The 25,487-nt window shown below is 40.7% G+C and overlaps 1 protein-coding gene and 1 long non-coding RNA gene across 2 annotated transcripts in view; one reads left to right on the top strand and one right to left on the bottom strand.

The window, feature by feature from the left end:
* Nucleotides 1-21,764, bottom strand: part of LOC118238869 — a 26,053-nt gene extending 4,289 nt beyond the window's left edge. The window contains exons 1-3 of the long non-coding RNA XR_004770201.1: nt 21,290-21,764; nt 11,231-11,362; nt 664-826 (exon numbers count right to left, since the gene is read on the bottom strand). This is a non-coding gene — a long non-coding RNA (uncharacterized LOC118238869). The remainder of the gene's footprint in view (nt 1-663; nt 827-11,230; nt 11,363-21,289) is intronic.
* LOC100769498 (zinc finger protein 791) overlaps nt 21,733-25,487 on the top strand; it is a 16,685-nt gene continuing 12,930 nt past the window's right edge. Inside the window, exons 1-2 of the mRNA XM_027416950.2 lie at nt 21,733-21,876; nt 25,443-25,485. Coding sequence (XP_027272751.1) covers nt 25,474-25,485 — 12 coding nt within the window. The 5' untranslated portion in view covers nt 21,733-21,876; nt 25,443-25,473. The remainder of the gene's footprint in view (nt 21,877-25,442; nt 25,486-25,487) is intronic.

Genomic DNA, 25,487 nt, shown 5'->3' with positions numbered 1-25,487 from the left:
CACTGGGCCGGGCATTGGTGGCGCACGCCTAAAATCCCAACACTCGGGAGGCAGAGGCAGGCGGATCTCTGTGAGTGCGAGGCCAGCCTGGTCTCCAGAGAGTGTGCCAGGATAGGCTCCAAAGCTACACAGAGAAACCCTGTCTCTGAAAAAAAAAAAGAATTTACACTGGAGAGAAACCTTATGCAGGTATGCATTGTGGAAAAACCTTTACCATTTCAGCTTCTCTTAACACTCATGCAAGAATTCATACTGGAATGAAATCCCTTGTAAAACATTTGGAAAGCTATCCCTTCACTTTAATTATTTTAATGACCATGAAATAAGTCACAGTGGAAAGAAGACTTAAGCATGTAAAGATTGTGCAAAAGCCTTCATCAGCTCCAGGTGCCATAGTGGACATGAAAGAACTCACCCTGGAGGAAAGTCTTTCATATGTCACCCTATAGAAACTATAACAGTCTTTGTCCCTAATATAGTCATATAAGAATTTCTCACTAGTACAAAATTTTTTCTTTAGAATAAATGTGGGGAGTAATTCATAGTGGTCAGAAGACTTGTCGATTTAAGGAGTGTGTGCCCAAATTTCTGAGTTTCCCCTCCCTACACAAACCCATACTAGAACCAGTAGTAAGGATGAGACACTGAATTTTGTCAACTCACCTCTATAGAGAGGCTGAAAGCAGAATGTGGTTGGACCATGAGGCGCATCAGTTAGGAAGGGTGTTTTTTCAAAACCTGATTATCTCAGTTACCTCCCTGGGTCCTAGATGTTGGAAATAGAGACCCAGTTCCTGAAAGTTGTCTTCTGACAATCGCATGCACCCTTCCAAATGAACACAAATGCAGAGACATACAAATTAGTAAACAAATAAATAACATGTTCAAAGGAGTGGACACATAAGCTAACAAATACTTTTTTTTTGTTTTTTTGAGACAGGGTTTCTCTGTGGCTTTGCAGGCTGTCCTGGAACTAGCCCTTGTAGACCAGGTTGGTCTCAAACTCAAAGAGATCCACCTGCCTCTGACTTCCAAGTGCTGGGATTAAAGGTATATGCAACCACCACTAGGCCAAATACAAATTTGTAATGTGGAAATAAACAGAATTTCCTACTTATAAAACTGTACTTTACTTCACAATATATTACTATATACATGATGAAAAACACCTTCATTGTGTGCAATAATGTCTGTCTTTCTTTGAAAACTATGTCTTAGGCAGTAGGTTTGAATACAACTTTAGTACAGGTCTGAGTGAGAATAGCCCAATAGGCTCATAAGTTTGAGTACTTTGTCCTCAATAATGAAACACTATAAAGGATGATTACAAGGTATGGTCTATTGAGGACATCTTTCACTTTGGGCAAGTTTTGAGATTTCAAAAGAGAGTGACAGTTCCAGTGTGCTCTCTGTGCCTCCTGTTAGGGAGAAAGTGTGAGGTCTCGGCAGTTCCTGCCACCATGCCTTTGCTACACCATCGAGAACACTGACCCTCAATAAATATAAGTGAAATGGAACACTTCCCTTTAAAAGTTGCATTAGTATTTATGAGTTGCCACAGCTATAGAAAAGAAATCCAGACAACCAATTTGGGGCATTAACAAAAAAGAAGAAGAGTCAAATAAACTTTTATTGTAAAACTATGGAAAATATGGGTGTCATTTAAAATGTGATAATACTTAGGAAACATTTTGGATATAGTTAAATCTTATTTCAGAAACAACTAAAATAGTTTGGGGGAGTTAGTCTAGAATGTTACAGCAATAAGCATCTTATAAAAACACATTTAGGCTCCCCCCTCTCCCTCTGCCTGCCACCTGAGGTAGATCTGGGTGCTGTTCTGCCCCCAACTTCCCCCATTACCTCCTCCTCCCTTCTTCCTGTGACTGCCCCTCAAGTAGAGTGGACCCAACAAGACCGGAAGGCCTACCCTGAATCTGGACACACCTCACTCTTGATTCACCCTCTGCCCTCTGTCCTTTGCTTGAGGAGACTAGAAGAGAGGGAGAGACCCTACCTGCACCTACTGGAAGAAGGGATAGGAAGATGACAGAATAAGAACACATGCAACAACAGAAAGACCAATATGACACCACCAGAATCTAGGACTCCTCACTAGCAAGAACTGAAAAGCCCAACACAGAGGATGAAGCAGAGATGAACTTTAAAAATTATCTTATGAAGATGATAGATACTATTAAAGAGGAAACACAAAAATCCCTTAAATAGAAGTAAAAACAAGCAAAAATTACATGAAATGGAGGAAAAGACAAACCAAAAAATTCAAGAAATAAACAAGTCTCTTAAAGAATCTAAAGAAAGCCAAGAAAAAAACAACCAAACAAGTAAAAGAAATAATTCAAACAGTTCATGGTTTGAAATCAGAATTAGATAAAATAAGGAAAACACAGAATGAGGGGATGCTGGAAATAGAAAAGCTGGGTAAACAATCAGGAACCACTGATGTAAGTATAACCATTAGAATGCAAGAGAATGGAAGAGAGAATCTCAGGTGTTGAAGACTCACTAGAAGATATACAGTCATCAACCAAAGAAAATCTCAAGTCCAACAAATCCCTAACACAAAATATCCAGGAAATATGGGATACCATGAAAAGACCAAACCTAAGAATAATAGGTATAGAAGAAGGTGAAGAAATTCAGCTCAAAGGTACAGAAAACATATTCAACAAAATCATAGAAGAAAACTTCCCCAACCTAAAGAAGGATATTCTTATGAAAGTACAAGAAGCTTACAGAACACCAAATAGATTGGAACACAAAAATAAATCCCCTCAACACATAATAATCAAAACACCAAACTTACAGAATAAAGAAAAAATATTAAGAGCTGCAAAAGAAAAAGGCCAAGTAACATATAAAGCAGATCTATCCAAATTACACCCAACTTCTCAATGGAAATTTTGAAAGCCAGAAGATCCTGGATAGATGTTCTACAAACACTAAGGGAACATGGATGCCAGCCAAGACTACTGTATCCATCAAAGTTTTCAATCACTATAGATGGAGAAAACAAGATATCCCATGACAAAACCAGATTTAAGCAATACATATCTACAAATCCAGCCCTACAGAAATTACTGGAAGGAAAATTCCAACCCAATGAAAATAACTATGCTTAAAAAACCATAAGCAATAGATAATCCCACTTTACCAAACACCAAAAGAAAAAAGGAGGGAAATCCACACATAATAACACCACCAACAACAAATCCAAAACAAACAAGGATCAACAATCAATGGTCATTAATATCCCTCAATGTCAATGAGCTTAACTTGTCTATAAAAAGATACAGACTAACAGAATGTATATGAAGACAGAAATCATCCTTCTGATGCATACAAGAAACACATCTCAATGTCAAATACAGAGGTTCCCTCAGAGTAAAGGGTTGGAAAAAGACTTTCCAATCAAATGGACCCAAGAAACAAGCTGATGTAGCTATCCTAATATCTAAGAAATAAGACTTCAAACTAAAATCAACTGAAAGAAATGAAGAAGCGCAATTCATACTCATCACAGGAAAAGTCCATCAAGATGAAGTCTCAATCCTGAACATCTATGCCCCAAATACAAAGGCACCCACATTTGTAAAAGAAACTTTACTAAAGTTCAAATCACACATGAAATCTCACACACTTATAGTAGGAGACTTCAACACCCCACTCTCACCACTAGATAGGACCACCAGACAGAAACTTAACAAAGAAACAAAAGAACTAAGAGAAGTTATTACCCAATTGGGATTAAAAGACATCTATAGAATACTTGGTCTGAACACAAAAGAATATACCTTCTTCTCAGTGCCACATGGAACCTTCTCTAAAATTGACCACTTACTCGGCAACATAGCAAACCTACACAGTTACAAAAAATTGGAATAACCCCCTGTATCTTATCAGACCACCATGCTTTAAAGTTAGAATTCAACAACACAAATTGCAGAAAACCTACAAACTCATGGAATTTGAATAATGTGCAATTGCACCATTCCTGGTTCAAGGAAGAAATAAAAAAAGAAATTAAAGACTTTCTACAATTCAATGAGAATGAAGACAGACCTGTATAGTAAAAACTTTGAGTCGTTAGAAAAAGAAATTAAAGAAGATAGCAGAAAGATCTCCCATGCTCTTGGATTGGTAAGATCAACATAATAAAAATGACAATCTTGCCAAAATCAATCTACAGATTCAATGTAATTCCCATCAAAATCCCAACACAATTCTTCACAGACCTTGAAAGAATAGTACTCAACTTCATATGGAAAAACAAAAAACTCAGGATAGCCAAAACAACCCTGTACAGTAAACGAACTTCCAGAGGCATCACCATCCCTGGCTTCAAGCTCTATTATAGAGCCATAGTCCTGAAAATAGCTTGGTATCGGCACAAAAATAGACAAGTAGATCAATGGAATCAAGTTGAAAACCCTGATATTAACCCACATACCTATGAACACCTGATTTTTGACAAAGAAGCTAAAATTATACAATGAAAAACAATCTTCAACATATGATGCTGGTATAACTGGATGCTGGTGTGTAGAAGACTGAAGTTAGATCCATATCTATCTCCATGAACAAAACTTAAGTCCAAATGAATCAAAGACCTCAACATAAATCCAGCCACACTGAACCTCTTAGAAGAGAAAGTGGGAAGCACCCTTGAAGGAATTGGTACAGGAGACAGCTTCCTGAACATTACACCTGTAGCACAGACACTGAGATTGACAATTAATAAATAGGACCTCCTGAAACTGAGAAGCTTCTGTAGGGCAAAGGACACAGTCAACAGGATGAAATGGCAGCCCACAGAATGGGAAAAGATATTCATCAAACTCTACATCTGACAGAGGGCTGATCTCCAAAATATACAAAGAACTCAGGAAGCTAGTCTCCAAAACACCAACAAATCCAATTAAAAAGTGGGGTGCAGAACTAAATAGAGAATTCTCAATAGAGGAATCTAAAATGGCTGAAAGACACATAAGAAAGCGTTGAAAATCCTTAGCCATCAGGGAAATGCAAATCAAAACAAATCTGAGATACCATCTTAATCCTGTCAGAATGACTAAAATAAAAACCACAATTTATGCTCGAAAAGAAGTGGAGAAAAGGATCACTCTTCCATTGCTTGTGGGAGTGCCAACTTGTACAGCCACTTTGGAAATCAGTATGGCAGTTCCTCAGGAAAATGGGAATCAATCTACCACAAGATGCAGCAATTCCACTCTTAGGCATATACCTAAAAGATGCACATTCATAACAAGGACATTTGTTCAATCATGTTCATAGCAGCATTATTTATAATAGCCAGAACATGGAAGCAACCTAGATGTCCCTCAACTGAAGAATGGATGGAGAAATTGTAGTATATTTACACAATTGAGTACTACTTAGCAGAAAAAAACAATGGAATCTTGAATTTCACAGGCAAATGGATGGAACTAGAAGAAACCATCCCGAGTGAGTCAACTAGTCGCAAAAAGACAAAAAGAGTATTACTAACTCATATATGGATTTTAGATCTAGAGCAAAGGAGTAGCAGCCTACAATCCACACCACCAGAGAATCTAGGAAACAAGGAAGACTCTAGGATAGACATACATCGTCCCCTGGAGAAGGTGAAAGGGACAAGATGTCCTAAGCTAATGCAAGCATAGGGGGAGGAGAGAGAGAGTTAGAAGGGGAGAAGGGGAGAAGATGAGGGGAGAGGAGGACATGAGGGAACAGGAAGATCTAGTCAGGGGAAGAATAGAGGAGAGCAAGAATATAGATACCATAATAGAGGTAGACACTATAGGTTTAAAGAGAATTCTGGCATAGGGAAATGTCCAGAGATCTACAAGGATGACCCCAACTAACAATCTAAGCAATAGTCGAGAGGCTACCTTAAATGCCCCTCTCTGATAATGAGATTGATTACTACCTTGTATACTATCCTAGAGACTTCATCCAGTAGCTGATGGAAGCAGAAGCAGACACAGCTAATCACTGAGCTGAACTCTGGAATCCAGTTGCAGAGGGGGAGGATTGATGAGCAAAGGGGTCAAGACTAGACTGAAGAAACCCACAGAAACAGCAGACCTGAACAAGGGGGAACTCATGGACCCCAGACTGATAGCTGGGAAACCAGCATAGGACTGTTCCAGATCCCCTGAAGGAAGAGGTCATCTGGGAGGTCTGGAAAATCTATAGGGCCACTGATGGTGGATCAGTATTTACCCCTTGAACACAAATGGACTTTGGGAGCCCCCTCCACATAGAGGGATACACTCTCAGCCTAGACACACTGGGGAGGGTCTAGACCCTGCTCCAAATAATATGACAGACTTTTGAAGATCCCCCATGGAAGACCTCACCCTCCCTGGGGAGCAGAAAGGCATTAGGATAGGGGGTCAGTGGAGGGCAGGAGAGGAGAGGAGGGAGAGGCAACTGAGATTGACATGTAAAAGAATCTTGTTTCTAATTTAAATTTAAAAAAAAAGAAATCACAGAATAAAGCTTCTTGAGGCTAAAGAAAGTGGTGCCCATAAAGCTATAAGATGCCTATAGAACACCAAAAAAGATTGACCAAGAAAACAAAGTCCTCTCACCACATGGAAACTAAAACACTAAACATACAGAACAAATAAAGAGTATCAAAAGCTGCAAAGGAAAAGGAGCAAATAACATATAAAGTCAGGCTGATTAGAATGACACCTGACATCTCAAAATAGTCTAATAGCCAATAATAGCCCAGACAGATGTCCTGCAGAATCTAGGATATTACAAATGTCAGACTAGACTATCATACCCAGCAAAACTTTTAATCATCATAGATGAAGAAAACAAGATAACTCCATGATAAAATCAAATTTAAACTATATCTATCAACAAACACAGTCTACAGAAAAAGGTAATATAAGGAAAACTCCAACCCAGGAAAGCTAACTATGCCTACAAAAACACATATAGTCAGAAATCTCACACCAGCAAAACAGAAGAAATCACACACACACACACACACACACACACACACACACACACACACACTACCACCAACACCACCAACAACAAAATAAAAGATATTATAAATTATTGGTCGTTGATATATCTCAGTGTCAATGAACTCAATTTCTTAATAAAAAGACACAGACTAAGATTCAGGGCTGGAGAAATGGCTCAGAGGTCAAGAGCACTGACTGTATTTCCAGAGGTCCTGAGTTCGATTCCCAGCAACCACATGGTGGCTTACAACCATCTGTTATGAGATCTGGTGCCCTCTTCTGGTGTGCAGATATACATGGAAGCAGAATATTGTATACATAATAAATAAATAAATTTTTAAAAAAAAAAAAAGGAGGGAGGCGAGCACTGGGCTCTCTCTCGCTTGGCTGAGCTGACTGGGAAGCATTTCTGGGTCCGACCTGCTTAGGTGCAAACCTGGTCACTGGTTCCCTTGCGCGAGTATTTTCTCCTAATAAACTACCAGTTATTAACCTATCTCTGACTCCACTTTGTAATCATCAATATCTAGTGTCAGAAGGAGGTTACGCCCCCTGGCCTTTCCCGGATCAGGTCTGCCCAGTATTCCCCTCCCTTGCCGCTCCCTCATCCCTTATCGGCCCCACCCCTGCAGGCCACCACCTCCGTCCCCTGGAGGCTCCAATCTTACAATTCTGCCCCACCTCCCTGGGTCTGTCTCCCAGCTGGAGCACAGCTTCTGCCAGCTGCATTTCCACAGGTTTTCCCAACTTGAGGTCCCTCCCCTTCTGTTCCGCCACCACAGCCACCATCCTGCCCGGATACCGCCTCAGTGCCTGGAGGTTTCTACTGTGGTGTGGGTTTCCAAAACCCTTCCCTTTTGACAAAACCCCATCCCTTCCATCTATTCTAACTCAGTCCGAAAGCCATTCAGATATTTTTCAGATTGTTTTGAGAACAACGTAACCATCCTCAGCTGAAATCTTTTCCGAGGCACACCTGTGCCAGCATAACCGGCCACCGGCGCCATCTGCTGGTCAAACATAGTTACTACGAGCTAAAAATCAAACTATAGAAAGGTTTATATTTTAAAGCCTTATATTTTACCTGGTAATAATAACTAAGGTTTATTACTCTGTAACAATGGCAGATAATCTGACAATGCGGACCACTGGGAATATTCTTGCTTCTTATGTGAATTCGATGTTAGAGGAGGCTTATGATTTGCTGGTAACATACCTATATATTATGTTAGCAGCCAGCTTCATAGCACATGTGATATCTCTAATCAGAGGACTGAGACACAGGGAAAAGGACAAAGAACCTGTACAAATTGTGGGCAGCTTAGAAAGTTGGTTGCAAGATATAAAAGCCAGCCAGGAAAACTTGATCTCTGAAATGAAAGACATGAAACGTTTACGTAAAGAAGTTGAAGATGCTAAGTCTGGCTATGCTACATAACTAACACAGGTAGAACAAACTCATGACCAAATAGAAAGCAAAATTTGCTCCATGTCTGATGCCTTAAATAGAAAGATACCTAGGAACCAGGACAGGATTAGTGAACTGGCACAGACAATTCGCTCCATGTCTGATGAATCTACTGCCACAGGCCAAAAGCTGGAGTCTAGGCTTGGATATTTAGAAGGCAATTTACAAGCCATTCAGCTACTATCTAAGGACGAGAATATTAAAGGTTTAGAAGCATATGTAAATGAAGAAACAAGGAAAATTAACGATTCTAATAAATCCTTAGAATCTTATATGATTCACAAGCTTCAATCTCTCAAGGAGACAATGATTGCCAAGCTACAAGCCTTGGATGACTGTCAACTGGATTCCTCCCAATATGATGACCTATTCCTTTTTGTTTGGTTGTTTTTTATTTTTGTCAGTTTTTTTATTTGAATTAGAAATAAGATTGTTTTACATATCAATCCCAGTTCCCTCTCCCTCCCCTCCTCCCCTACCACCCCCCCAGCTAAAACCCTATCACATATCCTTTCTGTTCCCCAGGGAGGGTGATGCCTTCCATAGGAGGGGTCTTCAGAGTCTGTCATATCCTTTGCAATAGGGCCAAGGCCCACCCCTGTGTGTCTTGGCTCAGGGAGTATCCCTCTATGTGGAATGGGCTCCCAAAGTCTACACCTATGCTAGGGATAAGTACTGATCTACTACAGGAGGCCCCACAGATTTCTGAGGTCTCCTCACTGAAACCCGCATTCTTGGGTTCTAGATCAGTCCCATGCTGGTTTTCCACTATCAATCTGAGGACCAAGAGCTCCTCGTTGTTCAGGTCAGCTGTTTCTGTGGGCCGATGCACCTATTCCAATCAAACCTTTCAACCATGAAAAAAGTCATATTGTACAGGAAAGGTTCAACTGTAGGGTAATGTGGCAAAACATTTAAATATGCAGAATGTTTTGAAAGTCATAAAGTAACTCACATAGAAGGGAAGCCCTACGCTTGTAAGCATTGTGGAAAAGAATTTACCAGCTCCAGTAATCTGAATGTTCATGAAAGGATTCACAGTGGAAAGAAATCCTTATACATGTAAGCATTGTGGGAAAGCCTTCAGTCACTCCAGGAGTCCTATTGAACATGAATTGAGTCACATTGGAGTGAAGCCTTATGCATGCAAGCATTGCAGAAAAGCTTTCAGTGACTCCAGAAATTGTAACAGACATGAAAGTAAGCATAGTGGAGAAAAACCTTTTCCATGTAAGCGACATGAAAGTGTTCACACACACACACACAAAAAGCTGTATGCATGTAAGCATTGTGGAGAAGCTTTCAGTCACTCCAGTAGTCATAACAAACATGAAAGAAGGCACACTGGAGAGAAGCCTTATGCATATAGGCATTGTGGAAAAGCCTTCATTGACTCCAGTCCTGAAAAAAGACATGAAAGAGTTCACACTGGAGAGAAACCTTATGCATGTAAACCGTGTAGAAAAGCATTTACATTTTTCAGTGATCTCATCATTCAGGAAGAATTCATACTGAAGAGAAGCCTTATGCATGCAAGCATTGCAGCAAAGCTTTTAGGGACTCCACTAGTTGTAACAGACATGAAAGAAAGCACACTTGAGAGAAGTCTTATGCATGTAAACATTGTGGAAAAATCTTCAACATTTCTACTTGTCTTAACTTGCATGAAAAAAATCCCAATGGAGAGAAAACCTTTGAGTGTAAAATGTGGGAAACTGTTAATTCATGGTAGTGATCTTAATAGGCATGAAATAGTTCACTCAAAAGTCAGGCCTTATGCATGGAAGCATTTGGAAAGCCTTCACCTGTTCTGCTGATAACAGACATGAAACAGTTCACGCTAGTCAGTATGCTAACACTTGTTAGTATTGTGAGAAAGCCTTCACTAGTTCCACTTGGCACTAGAGTAATTAAAACATTCACAATGGAGAGAAACCCTTTGTAAACATTTGGGAAACTTTCTTTGTTCTTGTCATTTTATCAAGCATAAAAGACCTCACACTGGGGCGGAGCCTTATCATGGTGGGAAAGCCTTGACCACCTCCAGTTTCTGTAACCCTCATGTAAGAATTTGCACTGACAAGAAGCCCAGTGAATGCATTTAATATTGTTCAAAATCCTTCACCAGTTGCTGCTGTCATGATGGTCTCAAGAACTCACCCTGGAGACAGTCTTACATGTGGAACTATGTGACAAATCCTTTAGCAGCTATAGTTCCTATTATACTCAATTTTGCCCCCGCCAGTGAAAGCCTTTATGTTTGGAATAAATGTGGGAAAATAAAGAAAATAAATCTGCCATGCTGTGTTCAAGGCCAAATGACACAGCAAGGACACAATATGGCTGACCCAAAATGATGCTATTATGTTTACTGGCTGTATTTCAGGTTAACTCTCTGCTTGTTGATGCAGAATTCAAATTCCTTTTGCCAGGGGGATAAAAACCACACATGTGATAGGAGAGAGTATGATATTGTTTTATCATGATAAGAATTGTCTTTATTTTTCAGGTCAAGTTATTTGGATAAAAGATGGTGTAAAATATTTAGGCACCTGAATGGGGGATAATTTCATTGGACTAATCTGACTGATCATCACAAATTCAATAATATGTATTTTAGTATAAGTAAGTACTATTTAAAAAGGTCTAATAGTGGAAATTATAGTTGTGTGAAGACTGTATGGGAAATACCTGGTGTATTGCTTACCAAAATTGATTTGTGGCCCCTACAATAATTCTTTGTATTACTTACCAAAATTGATTTGTGGCCCCTAAATAATTCTATCTTCAAAGACCTGGAAAATTACCTGTGCCTTCATTTGGCACTTGGCAGTTCACAGGAATAATCCTTTTGTATCAGAGGAGATGTGTTTATTCCTGGGCTCTGAAAAGGAAATTTATTTGAAATAGGAGTCACTCATAATCGATATGCACAAATGACAAAGGGCAATATAGAATCCACCCATGCTTGTATTCATTGGGTTTCCCCTGATGGTCTCATCGATGTTGATTTTCTATCACACTGTTTATGCTTTGACTATACATATATCCCTCCTTATAGACACCTCAAACCACACACTTCCCTTTGGTGGACTTTGGAATGAACCATTTTGGTGTGAAAATGCTACTTATAATGCCCTTCCTGCTGGTTATAAAGGTTTATATAGAATAGGTCATATTATAGCTATTTTGATCAGCAAATCTTTGCAATCAATCAATAGAGTTAAGAGAGCTCTCTCTGAGAATTGTGATGATTCTTTACATCTATTAGATCCTGTTGCAGCCCACAATGTCTTTTTATTGCCTATCCCAGAAATAGTTACTGGAATGCAAAAGAGGTCTCAAAAATGGCTTGTATGATTATTACAACTAGTAATATTATAGTAAAGACGGATAAATTAGGACCACTGTTTTACCAAATAGAGTTACTATAGATTATTTGTAAGTCAAACATAATCTTGGTTGTCAACAATTTCCTAGCATGTGTTGCTGTACTGTGTCAGATTATCCCCATACCATTGATAATCAAATTAATGATTTGCATAGAGATAGAAAACTCCCAAGCAGGACTTTTAAGTGGCTATCTTGGCCAGAATGTCTTTTCCCTTTCATTGGTGTTCTGTTAGCTATTATTATTATTCTCTTAAGTTCACCTATATTAATCAGACTGGCAGTGGAGGCAATAAATTTAACCATTGCCTCTCTTCCAGTCACTATTTTTTCTTTAAAAGTTTACAGATGACTGGTGGGGAGTGAGGGTAACAGGGAGAAATGACTGGAATATGGGGGCAATTATGGATGATATGGAAACCTGGTGCAGTGTAAATTCTCTGGAACATATGAAGGTGACCCTAGTGAGGACTCATATTAATGGAAGATATGGAGATAGAACCAGTTATCTTCTGTAACCAGACAAGGACTCCAGTAGTGGGCCTGAGACATCAACCCAGCCACAAAAAGCTTCAATGGACAACTGTCCTGCCTGCAAGATGTGGCTCAGAGCTTTTGGGAGTGGCCATCTGATGACTTGTCTAACTTGAGGCCCAAGCCATGAGAGGGAGCCTTTGCATGATACATTTTGACCTAGAAGACTGGAGCAGATGTTGTCTAACAACCTGGAAAACTTTTTGTTATTCTATGTTACCAGCCTTCACCTGAAGCCCTCAAAGTCTTGAGCATTATTTATGTGCTAATCCTGAGTTTAGTCCCTCAGTTTGCTTTGTACATTCTAAACTCATGCCCTAAAAGAAAGGGAAGGGATAGGAAGGGAAGAGAAGGGAAGGGAAGGGAAAGGATAGAATACAGATTTTTCTAGGTAGGAGCATGTCACTGGTAGATTCAAGCACAGGAATCACCACATACAAGGCTTGATAGGAAATCTCAAATATTAAGGATGAGGCAAACACTCATAACTATTACCCACTTCATGTTTCAATGTATCTACTTACTGCCAAGAAAAATAAAGCACACCAGCAATGGGATACACTTCCTCAATGGATGGGTAAAACAGACATACATGTCAGGAGTACTCCTCTGAGGATCCAGAGTTATAAAATTCAACCCTGGACTTTGACATGGTTTTCCTTGCCCGAGGTCATGAAGAAAGTTTTCATTCACTAGAGTAAATACTCCAAACTTTAGGATCACACAGAGCCCCCCAATGGTCATTCTCCAGTGATGGTGCAGAGACACTAAATGATTAACATTGGGACCTCATCACTCCAGATATTGCTTCCAGGGTCATGAAATAATTCCTTCAACACCATAATATTCACTAGAGCGATAATGTCATTCATGTGCACATAATGGTTTATTTCATTGTTCAACTATGGATATTTTTCTTGTATGTAAATCAGTACACTTTACATAAGTGTACTGCCCTAGGAGGACAGCACATGGGATTGTATCCCCTGGAGCAGGAGTCACAGACTATTGTGAGCCACGATGTGTGTGCTGCATATGAGACAAGATACAAAAAATACCTGACAAGTTCATGAGAGACCAAAACAGGAGAAAATATACCTTTCAGGTTAAGAGCTCTGTTTGCAGGTGAGAGAGTTAAAAGTAAGTTCTCACTGTCCTGTGTTAAATCCTAGTTAAAGAATAAATCTGCTTGTTCAATGTTCAGTCTTTGCTAATAAGAGTAAGTTCCTGTGCCTTAGGTCCAATGTAAACTATAATCCCATTCACTTCTTTTTTTCCTTCCCTTCTCATTGTAGCCTCCTAACAGTGTAAAACCACCATCCTTCTAGACCCTCTGAACACCTTAGCTCCCCAATATGACCTCAAGAAGGCAGAAGAGACTGCTCTCTCAATAATCCTGACTTACCGTGAGGCAGCAGGCTGGCCAGTCCCAAGTACACCCAGGGTACTTTAATATTATATATGGACTTGGTCTTTTCTCCTCCCAAATCTCAAGTTTATCACTAGGAATCTACCCTGCTCCTCTGGAAGAGAATTCTGTGCTGAGAACTGCTGAGTCATCTCTCCATATCCTATTCACATTAAACATTTAACAGAAGTAAAGAGTAAAAGTCACAAATATTTTCTTCAGGCATCTGCCAAATTGGTCTCTAATCTGAAAAGTTTCTGTACCCAGATATTAAGTTTCTCTGCCAATGCAGTAATCTAAATCACACTGAATTAATAAGATAGGGTATAATAAACTGAGCAAATTACCCCCTGGTGATTCTCAGGGGGAAGAAAGTAGGAGAAAAATCATGTGGCAGGTCTAGAAGCCAGGGAAGGAGCTGCCTCTTAGTAGTTAGTCTTCCTGAGAAGGGGTAGGTTTGGAATGTGGGAGAGTAAGGCTGGAGCAGAGCTTCCAACTACATATAATCATGTATATAATGGATGTTCTTCATATTAGAGGGACTGTTTTGACTCATCTCAGTCATGAGTGACTGTCCTCTCACCTAAGCAACCTCCATCCTGGAGTTCCTGAAAGCTTCTTTGCATTAGATTTTCACAGTAGAGCTTGTTGGGCATTTATAACCCTACATGGAGGAATGGAGGATCCAGATGAACTTGATCTTCCGAAAGAATGGAGTATATGTAGGTACTGAAGAACAAAGAAAGTTGGGGGAGACTCTGTAGCTACAGGGAAGCTCTGATCCTTTCTGGGTCATGCTTTCCATGTGCAGTTAGCTGAGGGAAGAGTGACAAAAACCCCCATAAATAATCCCTATCCTCTGTGCTTTAAGGAATCCAATCAACACTTGGGATCCCCAGAGGGAACTGTGACAGAAGTCTGTCTGGGTTTGTTGTTGGGACATTGGGGGGAATTGCTTGACATCTCTCCTTCAGAAAGAACATTTTCAACACTTGATTTGTTCACATGTGGCTTGTTCACAGAATATGTTACCCAGAATGTCATATTCTACCACAACAACAGCAAATAAGTTAAGACATCCATCCCCCTTTCCACCAAGATACTGCCTTCAGTTTGCTCTATATACTCTAAACAATGCCCCAATGAGAGAAACAAGACTGAAAGGTAGGAGAAGTCCCCAGGTGGGTTTGAGCATAGGAACTTGGTATAGAGTTGGATGGGAACCCTCAAGACTTAGGGATGAGGTAGTAGCCAATAACACAGATCTATTTTGTGAATTAATCTTTCACAAGTCAAAATAGCCAAGAGTAAGGAAACAAATGATACAAAATGTTGTGTCTTGGGAACAGAGAGATGACTCTACAATAAAGAGTGTTCATTCTTCTAGAAACCAAGTCATGCGGCTCCCAAATGTCCGTAACTCCAAGGCCAAGGAATGTGACACCTTCTTTGGGTCTTCCTTGGAGACAACATTCTCAGGCTGACAAACAGATAGACATAAATAAAACCAAAATATGTATCTTAACAGTAACCAAGTTTTCCCCCTCTTTCCAAAATTCCCCACCTTGTATGCTCACATGTAGGAGTTACAATAATGTCTCCACTCCCAAATTTCTGTGAGAGTTAGTAGATGCCAGCAGATGATTAAATGGAGAAAGAGAAAAAAATACTCTTTGTGAGCAAAAATTACAAGAAACAGTTGCAAGCTGTAATGTTCATGGCCACATGACAGCTTTGGGAAGTGAGGTGGAAATGGCTCTTCCTGGACCTGCAGCCTGCAGGACACCAAGCTGCCCTTCCCAGGGCTCAACTGTTCTTTACCAGCTCCACTCCCAGCTCCACAGTGTAAGCCCCTGATACATATATATAGTTTTTTTTAAGAAACAAGAAACAAGCCAGGCATTGGTGGTGCATGCCTTTAAGCCCAGCACTTGGGAGGCAGAGGCAGGAGGATCTCTGTGAGTTCGAGACCAGCCTGGTCTACAAGAGCTAGTTCCAGGACAGTCTCCAAAGCCACAGAGAAACCCTGTCTCAAAAAAAAAAAAAAAAAGAAAGAAAGAAAGAAAAGAAAAGAAAAGAAAAGAAAAAAGAAACATTTGTCATGTTTCCTTAAATTTCCTTTGCTTATGACAGTTCCCAAAGTCTTGATTAATGTTCTTCACAGTTTCCAGAATAGCTAGTAATGCATTTTGTTTGTTTGTTTGTTCTTTCATTCATTTTTTTATTTTATTAGTTCAAATTAGGAACAAGCTTGCTTCAGATGTCAATCCCTTCTCCCTCTCCCTCCCCTCCCCCCAATATCCCACCTGCCCCTAGCCATCCCCCCTCCACTCCCCAGGCAGGGTAAGGCCCTCAAAAGGGGCTCTGATTGGGGAATATTTACTCCTCAACATTTGCCTGAGTATTGTCTTTCTCTTTAAATCTTCTGTTGTCAGAGCATACATTATACAGCTGGACATTACAATCCCTTGCTCCAAAGGAAAACCTTAGTTTCTTCTCTGGATTTTCAGGAAATGAGATGGCTGTGTGGTGTCTGTTTTTCTGACCTGCTCAGCAGTTGTGTTTCTAGGTAACTTGGGTTAGCTGGGGGTTCCTACTTGGGTTGAAGGCTAAAACAAAGCAATTTGTTGGATGAGGGAGGTTGGAATGGAAAGATCAATGGGATCAACAAGAGATTGGATCAAGCAGGGTTGGGGAGGCTGCTGGGGTGAGGCTACTTGATCACATATGGAAGGTTTGAGGAAGAAATGAAGCCCTTGGGCAGCCTACCTAGTTGTCTGGCAGGATAGGCCTGTCACACAATAGGTTTTCAAATCATGCAATTGCTCATGATTTACAGATGTGTTTAGCCATCACACATCAGCTATAGAAACTGGGTCTAGGTAGATTGATGGTGATTTCCACCATGGTGACTTGTGGAAAGTGTATGTATTTGTATGTAATCTGGAAAATTGGTAGGTGTAACATGAATTAATAAAAACCTAGAGGCAGATTTAGGGGTTCAAGCTTCAAGCTGAAGATCAGAGAAGCAAAGCAATCGAGCCAGTAGATCTTACCTCTACCCAGCTGAAATGGCAATCCTGTCTCCATGAATCCTCAGAGGCAAAAGCTCTCACTTCCTGTCTCCTCCTCCTTTTATTCCTTACTCCGCCCAGTCATATCCTCCTGTCTCCACCTCCCTAGTGCTGGGTTTAAAGGCATGAGCTCTGTTACTCTTCACTTTTGTGTAGGCCAGGGTGGCCCTGAATTCAGAGATCCATCTGCCTATCTCCTGAGTCCTGGGATTAAAGGTGTGTGCCACCACTGCCTAGCTTCTACAACTAACTAGTGTGGCTGGCTTTGAAAACTGATAGTTCAGGCAATTTTTATTAAATCATAAACAATATGTCACCACAGGTAGGTTCCATATGCCATCTCCTCTTTCCAGGATATATAATTCATTAATTTATTCTATCTCTTGAAAATTTACTTGTGTCACAATTTCCTCCTGGTTTTCAATTCCTATTTTGTGTGTGTGTGGGGGGGGGGCATCCTTAGCTGTGTACAACATCAATAGTAGATTTCTTGTTTTGTAGTTTTTGCTTATTGAGTTGTTATATAGTGAAGGCTTCCTTGAATATGCCCCTTGCTTCAGCCCTCCAGAGTGCTATGATATCAGAAATTTATTTCCACAGTCATGCTGAAATGATGCTTTAGTATATCTAAAAACTTTGTGTCTTGGTAAGTAGTTACATGGCAATGCTAAACACCGATGAAATTACCAAGACCATAAATGGTACTGGAACTGGAGTGCTAACTCAGTAGTTAAGAGCCCTGTGTTCTTGCAGATAACTTAAGAGTTTATTTTCCAGCACCCATGTTTGGTGGCTCACAGCCATTGTGTCTCAAGCCGTTACCAGGTTTTGACCTGGGAGGAATGACAAACTCAGAGTTGGTTTTGAGTATATAAATTTTACTTCTCACTTACATCAAAGCAACACACAAGCATAAGCAAACAATCCTAAGAACCACAAACAATAGGCTCACAGCAGGGGGTACCTCTCCTGCAGCAGCCCGAAGGTTCAGGCTCCAGACTTCCGCTCCTCTGGATTCAGGCCGGCGAGTCTCCTGAGGGCCCCGTGTCCTGAATTGGGCTCAGAACCGGCAGCACTCAGCTTGATGGACTGGTTGTCTCAGGTTAGCGGAGGAGAGCTCCAGGACATAGAGTGGTGGTACACTCTAAAATTCCTAGTTCTGAGCTGGTCCTTAAATAGTTCGCTAAATCATGCTAATCACACTTTGCCACACTCCACACATTCTCACTCTTATCTACAATGGCTGGCTGCATAGTGGGCCTACGCTCCCTTTCCTTTAATCTTTCTGGCCTGCCTGATTACAAGACTCCTTACACACTGTAACTCCACCTTCAGGGAAACACACACATACACACACACACACACACACACACACACACAGAGAGAGAGAGAGAGAGAGACGAGAGAGAGAGAGAGAGAGAGAGAGGGAAGGAGAGAGAGAGAGAGAGAGAGAGAGAGAGAGAGAGAGAGAGAATGTGAATCTAGGCATAGCTATCCCACAGATGTGAGAAGTCAGTCATAGGACTATTAAATGTAATGCCTTTAATCCCAGCACTGGGGAGGCAGAGGCAGGTGGATCTCTGTGAGTTCGAGGTCAGCCTGGTCTACAGAGTGAGTTCCAGGATAGGCTCCAAAGCTACACAGAGAAACTCTGTCTCGAAAAACCAAAACCAAAAACAAACAAACAAACAAAAAGAATTGTGTTGATCAAATGGGCCCGTGGCCATGTCTGAAGGAGATTATCTTGATTGATGTGGGAGGGCCCAGGGCATAGTGGACAGCACCGTCCCTATGCAGGTGAGCCTGGGCTCCATAAGAAAGCTAACTGATCATGAGTCATTGGGCAGGGAAGAAAGTAATCAGGTTCTTCCATGACTTCTGCTTATTTTACTGTCATGGGTTTTTCAATGCTGGATTGTGACTTAAAGTTTAAGCCAAATTAACATTTTCTTCTCCTATGGTACTTTTAGACATGGCATTTTTTTTACAGCAGCAAAAAAACAAAACAATTAAAACACATGATAACATGAGAAAAGTCCTCCATAGGGCATAACCTCTAAAGAATTATGGGATTATTTTCTACATGGTGTCCTAAAGTCCTGCACTAGTGTTATCCTTCCCAAAGCACTGGGAATGTATACAAGGCAGGCAGCTGTGCACAAGACTTCCCACCCTGTTCTGTCCCAGGAAAACTACTTTATCCCAGTCCACTGTCTTTTGGGGGTAAAAAGGCACCTGAAATCTGTGCTTCCAGAACTTTCAGAGCCAATTTAGTGAGAGTCCAGACTGTGGTGTGAAGGGTCATGTGTGACATGCTGTGTGTGTAGGTAGTCTCCTTTTACAGATGTGTCTGTCCTGCTTTAGAGTTTTCCTATTATCACTTTTTTGATTTTTTATTTTCTTAGTACTGAACCCTAAGCCATGCCTGACATAAGATAAACCCAGGCTTTAGCAACAGGCTACTTCCCCCAAGCAAAACTCCTCATTGTGTAAGTGTTCTGTCCTCTTAAAAATGATTATGTGAGAGGATTGGATTGTTACCTCTGTGGGAGTGGCTCAAAATCACAGTTACAGAAGATGCAAATTTTAAATTAATTTTTTTTCTGTCACTGTCCATTTTTTGAGGCAAAACTTGGGGTTTTTTGAAAAGCTCTCCCAGGCTTGTGCTTAGAGAGCACTGAAGGGGATAATGGGATTGGGGTTGGATTGTTGTTTGTTTTGCTCTAGGATCTTCTCCATGTAGAAGAAATTACAGTACTTAATGAGTAGTTAGCCATTTTACTCGATGGAATTCTTTGAGGAAAATGAGTATTTTCACTAGTGTTAGATTTTGCAGTGCAGAATCGGGAGACAAAAGGCTGGAAAAAAAAATCCAGAGTCTGACCTCAACAGACAATGCAGGTCATTAGCACATACATCAAGTGGCAGCCACACAGGTCATTAGCAATACAGCTAGTGGCAGCTACTTTCCTGCTGTGCAGGGAAGCTGTGCAGGGGGGAAAAGGTTGTTTGGCATCCTTTACAGGGCTCTGAGGGTCTTGGCAACAATGAGTTTAAGCAGTTTTCTGTGCTGTCCTGGTACACAGTTTCTCCTTTCTGAAATTGCCAAGGGAGACAGTCTATCTTGAGAACAGACTTTCTCAGCAGACATCGCTGACCCATAATGGTTGAGAACTTTTTGCCTTCCACCATCCCTCCATGTGGTGTCTAAATGGTCAACAAGCCCGGCTGTGATAATCTTTTCCAAGGGAGTATTTCAAGACTCCCCAATATGGAGGCTGTTTAGCTAAGAGGACAGTCTGTGACATCATGACTAAGATTAGTCAAAACTGTCCCTTCCTTATGAAGAACATCTCTGATGGTCACGTTTACAGAAACACAATTGACAGACTCATGAAGAAAATATGTGTGAATTTTACTCTTTATTTTGTTAAAAGTTTAATGTGATTATGGGACTGCTGGCTCTGCAGTTAAGAGCACAGACTTCATTTCCAGAGATCATGTTTGATTCCCAGCATTGGCAATAGTGGCTCCCAACAGTCTGTGAATCCAGGGGATACATTATCATCTTCTGGCCCCTCAGTGAACCAAGCACACAATAGGCTATTGATTTACATGCAAGAAAAACACCCTTACACATGAAATAAATGAAATAAATCTTAATGTGCACCGTCAGTGACATTGTTACTCTCAGCAATACCATGGTTGAAAGATTTTTTTTCCTGGCCCTGAAAGCAATAGCAGGCATGATGAGGTCCCCAGTTTAAAGCATTTAGTGTCTCTGCATCATCACTTGAGAAGGACCATTGGGAGGTTCTTTGCTAGCAGTCTGTGTGACCTGAAGGATCAGAGTATTTACAGTAGTGCATGGAAGCTTGCTTCATGACCTTGGGTAAGAAAATACTTTCTGATGTTCAAGGGTTGCTTTTCATAACTCTGAATCCTTAGTGGAGTACTCATGGCATGCCTGTCTATTTTCTCCATCCAATAAGTAATTAAATTCCCACGTTGTTGTGTTTGAATTATATCGGTAGAAAATGAATACAATGAAACCTAGGTTGTGAGACAGTCGTGGGCTTTTGTCTCATCACTAAACTTTGAGAGTTCCTATCAACCCTATTTGGGGTTTCTGTGTTTGAATCTTCCTGGGCCGTCTTCCTACCCTGAAGTCCTGTCTTTTTCCCTTTGCGTCAAGAGATTGGGATGTACAGAGGAAATTTAAAGCACCAACTTCATGGAAACAGCAGTTGGGAAACACTGGGTATGCAAAGAAGTGAGTGAGGCCCAAAATCTCGGGCCATGTTCTTACCATGCAATGAAATCCTAAAATGCAAAAAGTTTATTCCACAGCACAAGGCCTATATGATAATGTGTTTTTCCTTATTTATTTAATTTATTTACTTACTTGTTTGTTTGTATATACGTTCCTTTGTTTTGCTTTTCTAGACAGGATTTCTTTGGATAGCATGTCTTGAAGTGACCAAGTGAGTCTCCAACATAGCAGCGTCCCAGGGCTTAGCAATGACTGAACCAGTCTGGCGAGGTGGCGAACGCCTGTAATCCCAGCATTTGGGAGGCAGCGGCAGGCGGATCCACAAAGCGAACTGTTGTCACGGAAAAGAAAGAAATGCCTGCCACCACGTCTGGCATATTTGTTTGCGTTGAGTCGCGGTCTCATCACGTAGCCTTTCAAGCCTCTGAGTTCACGGAAGTCTGCTTTCGTTAAAGGTGCAGGCAGTAGGGCAAAAGCCTGGCCTTCCTGAAGTTTCGATTCTTTAGGCTGAGGGTGAGGCTGGAGTACAGTTCGCCAATCAGCGACGATATTACTAACAGGAACTGTCCAATCAGGATCACCGGTAGTCATAGTGGGCGTCCCGGAAGCCTTTTTTACGCTTTGCTTAGTATAGGGGGTCGTTGAGGAGACCTGTTTGGGGCGACTGTGGATTTGCACAGTCCTGTAGTCCTCTCTGGACGACACCTAGACGTAGGAAGGTGAGTGTGCCTCGGGCTGCTGGGACACTAGCTGCTTTGCGGCGCCCGCAGCTGGAGTTTCAGTGGAAGGTGGAGTCTGGCCCAGACACACCGTCCCTCCCCACCTGTGCACCCCGCAGGCTGTCCGGAGCCCCGAGTCCGTCACTTTCCTGTCCCCATGCAGCTGCTTCCTCGCCATTCCCAGCGCTCTTGGTTGAATCCTTGCCACGAACTCTGTTTGGGCTCATTTGGTGGTGGGTTTTTTGTTTTTCCGTTACCACTTTGGAGTTCTTTCCTCTCTTCTTTGCTCTCTTCTCCCATCTGATTCCCCCTTAGATTGTTTTCCATTCCCCACCCCCGTTATTAGAGACGTTTCCCTCAAAACTGTGTGTCTACCCCTTAACACCTCATCCGCTATGGTGTTTGCCTTTTTCTTCCATTTTTTTAAAAAATAACGTGTGGTAGTTTTTAATTGTTCTGGTGACTGCAGTTGGCCAGAATTTCCAGTCGGAAGAAAGAGAGAAATTTCAGTCTGTTTTACTTTTTTTGGTTTGCCGTGATCTTTTTACTAGAGTCCAAAACTGGAATTTTGAAAAGTTTCCCCAACTTTGCAGAAAAGGCCAGTGAGGCTGGCAAAGGGCGTCATGGAACTGGCATTGTATCCGTGTTGCTGGGGTAGTTTTGCTGTAAGCTGCTTCAAAGAGAAGGGATTTCGAGTGTCAGTTTTGTAGCAGGTAATTTCCACATTTGCAGGCCTTGGGAAAAACAGTAATACTCCATCTCTTTCTTTTTGCCTCCACGTTAGTTGGTTTATGGAGGCAGTGCAGTTTTTGACCATTGGGGAGGCTTCAGAGTGTTCATCTGAGACAAAGGCTAGTGTGCTCTCTACCTGGTGGAAACATGTTTTTTATTTGAACATTGACTTGAGTGTGGAGTACATTTATATTATATTTTTTATGCTTCAGTGTTTAGTTATTTTGGTATTCATTTAACTGTTAATTTGTAATTTGTTTACTTCTCTTCCTTCCTTTCTTTCTTTCTTTCTTTTTTTTTTTTTTAAGGCAGGGTTTCTCCATCACTGCCCGGCTATTATGTATTCATTTGTTTTTGGCAACAGGGTTTCTCTCTGTAGCCCTACTGTTGACCAGGCTAACCTTGAACTCAGAGATCACCCTCCTCTGTTTCAGGCCTTCTGGGACTAAAGTCTTGCACCACCACACCTGACTTTGAGGGCTTTGGTTACCTGATTCAGTATAATTACATTTTTCACTTACACCCATTTGCTGGAAATTTCATTTCAGATTTCTTCCTTGCTGAGTGGAGATCACTGAGTTTATGGGTTGTATTTCCATCATGTGGACATCACCTGATGGAGATCCAGGCTGATTCTTTTTCTAGCTACTGGGCCTAAAGCAGCTGTGACTTGTATGCACATATATCTGTTGTAGTGTTTGGAGTGCTTTCATGATCTTCAGAGGAATTTATACATTAGTGAAATAATATTTTTATTTCCTACTTTGTGGCAAGCAAACACTGATTTGCTTATTAATTCCAGCAGTCTAAACTCTCACCATGGTAAGTATTCTCTTTTGCACACCTGTTAATAGGTTTGAGGTCTTCAGGCTTGCAGTGTAAGCTTTTCACCTGCTAACCCATACCCTAGCCATGTGGACATCTATTTTACTGTTTTGTTTTTTAAAAAGCCTAACAGAACTTTTATATATATTTCTGTTACTGGGAATGTCTTGCACCCAGCATACTCAATTCTTAATTTCATGGTTTTTGTTTTTGTTGTTTTATCTGCCCTTCTTTGTTTCTTTCTTTCTCTTTCCCTTTTTTCTTTCTTATAACCCATGGAGTTAACTTATTGCTGTCCAGTTATGTGTGGCTATCCACAGGGCATGGGCATCCTCCTAGTGGTCACATTCCTGAGGAAAAATAGCTCTCCATTCCTCCCAAAGCCATCATCACTTGCCAATATGTTTTTAGCTAGGGGTGGCCTTCATAAAGACCAATCCCAATCTGTCTAGTGTTTTGACTGACATGATCTAAAGTATTGGATTTTGAATTTGATACCTGCATTGTAGAATATTTTGTGAAGTTGAGCTCCTCAATAAGAGTATTCTTTTTCCTTTTGTCTTTGTCCATTGACCTTTTACAAAACTACAATGTTCATATGTATCATAGACAGTTATTGTTTGTATAAACGATGTAGTATTAAGTCAACAAGAAATCATTTGTTTCCAACTGAATAAAATTGTCCATGCTCCTAAGTATTAAACAAATAGTAAGTAATATTTCTAAGGTAAATTTTAACCTGTAATATTAAGAAGTAAGACTGATGGCCCATCTACCTATGTCCTCCTCTTTAGTTGTCCCAACCTGCAGGACGTCAACCTGGGGCAAGAGAGTCAGGGATAAAGAACGACCACAAGACAGGATTCTGATCAAGTGGCAAACTTTACTTTTCTCAGGCTCCCTTATATAGTCAGGATATGGGAAGGAGCTGAATGGGTTGTTTGTGCACCAGGTGTTAGTATAGGCAGGATATTAGGAAGCCACAAAGAGGATGTTTGGCAGGGTAAAGAGTTCATGAGTAAGAGGTCCAGGAAGGGTTGCCTAGGTGACTGAGCCTGTGGGTGGAGGACTGGGTCAAGTTGTTTCTTTTCTTGAGCTGAGGTTCTAAAGAGCTGCTATGTAAAGGTTAACTATGTGGCCTGCCAAGCATGGCCTAGGATCTCATGCCAAGCCCTGATATTTGGTTCCCAACATTTAGTGACAGGTTTTTCCAAGTTCTGATCTTGTCCAATTTAAATGAACAGAAAAAGTAATTTAAATACAAGACTGGTGATCCCTGTTCTGTGTACTTAAAGCCTCATGAATTGTGAAATTAGGCTCTATCTACGTCCTTAAATTTCAGTCATCTTTAAAATGACAAGGTTCAGATTCAGGATTGCTAATGCTAGTAAAATGTGATCTTAGAGCTGATCAATGGCCTAATCTAGAATTGAAAAATGATATAACATATTTGTCTTTAAAATGATCTTTGTGATACCTGTGTAAATATGTATTGTTTTCTTGCGCTGGTGTTTTTATATTGTTTCCCTTATTAAATTGGGCTTATAATCAAGTGTTCTTTTAATTAAAATTTCCAGGTTGCCCTAAATTTCTTTTTGTTCATTGTGTAACTAAAGCTTCCTTTTTATTCAAGTTAGATAAACCATTAGTATGTTATTAAGTTAATCATATCAGCTGTAACTCTATAAAAAGTCTAAAATGTCCTTGTTTCTTTTAGGACACAACAGCTTCTATACAAGGGTACAAGGCCCTCATCTCAGAGATGATCCTTTAGTCTGGCTGATTCCTGAAATGTAAAGATTGATACTTTGAAACATGGAGTGGGAGAAAGTCATGGACTTTCACCTCCTCCCTAATGTATGAGGTTTCTTATTTGTGGTTCCTGCGTTTGAATTTACTTGGAGCTTACTCCTCCCCTGAAGTGCTGTTTTACTTGTTTTGTTTTGCTTAGCAAAAGGGTAGTCTCCTGAGCACCTGTTTTGAGTGACTGTGTGTTCTGTTGACTGCAGGTATCTTCAGGAGGACATCTAGACACATGAGATGCACAAAATGGT

Source organism: Cricetulus griseus, chromosome 5 (genome assembly GCF_003668045.3).
Source record: "Cricetulus griseus strain 17A/GY chromosome 5, alternate assembly CriGri-PICRH-1.0, whole genome shotgun sequence".
NCBI lineage: Eukaryota > Metazoa > Chordata > Mammalia > Rodentia > Cricetidae > Cricetulus > Cricetulus griseus.
This window is presented reverse-complemented; position numbering and strand designations above follow the sequence as displayed.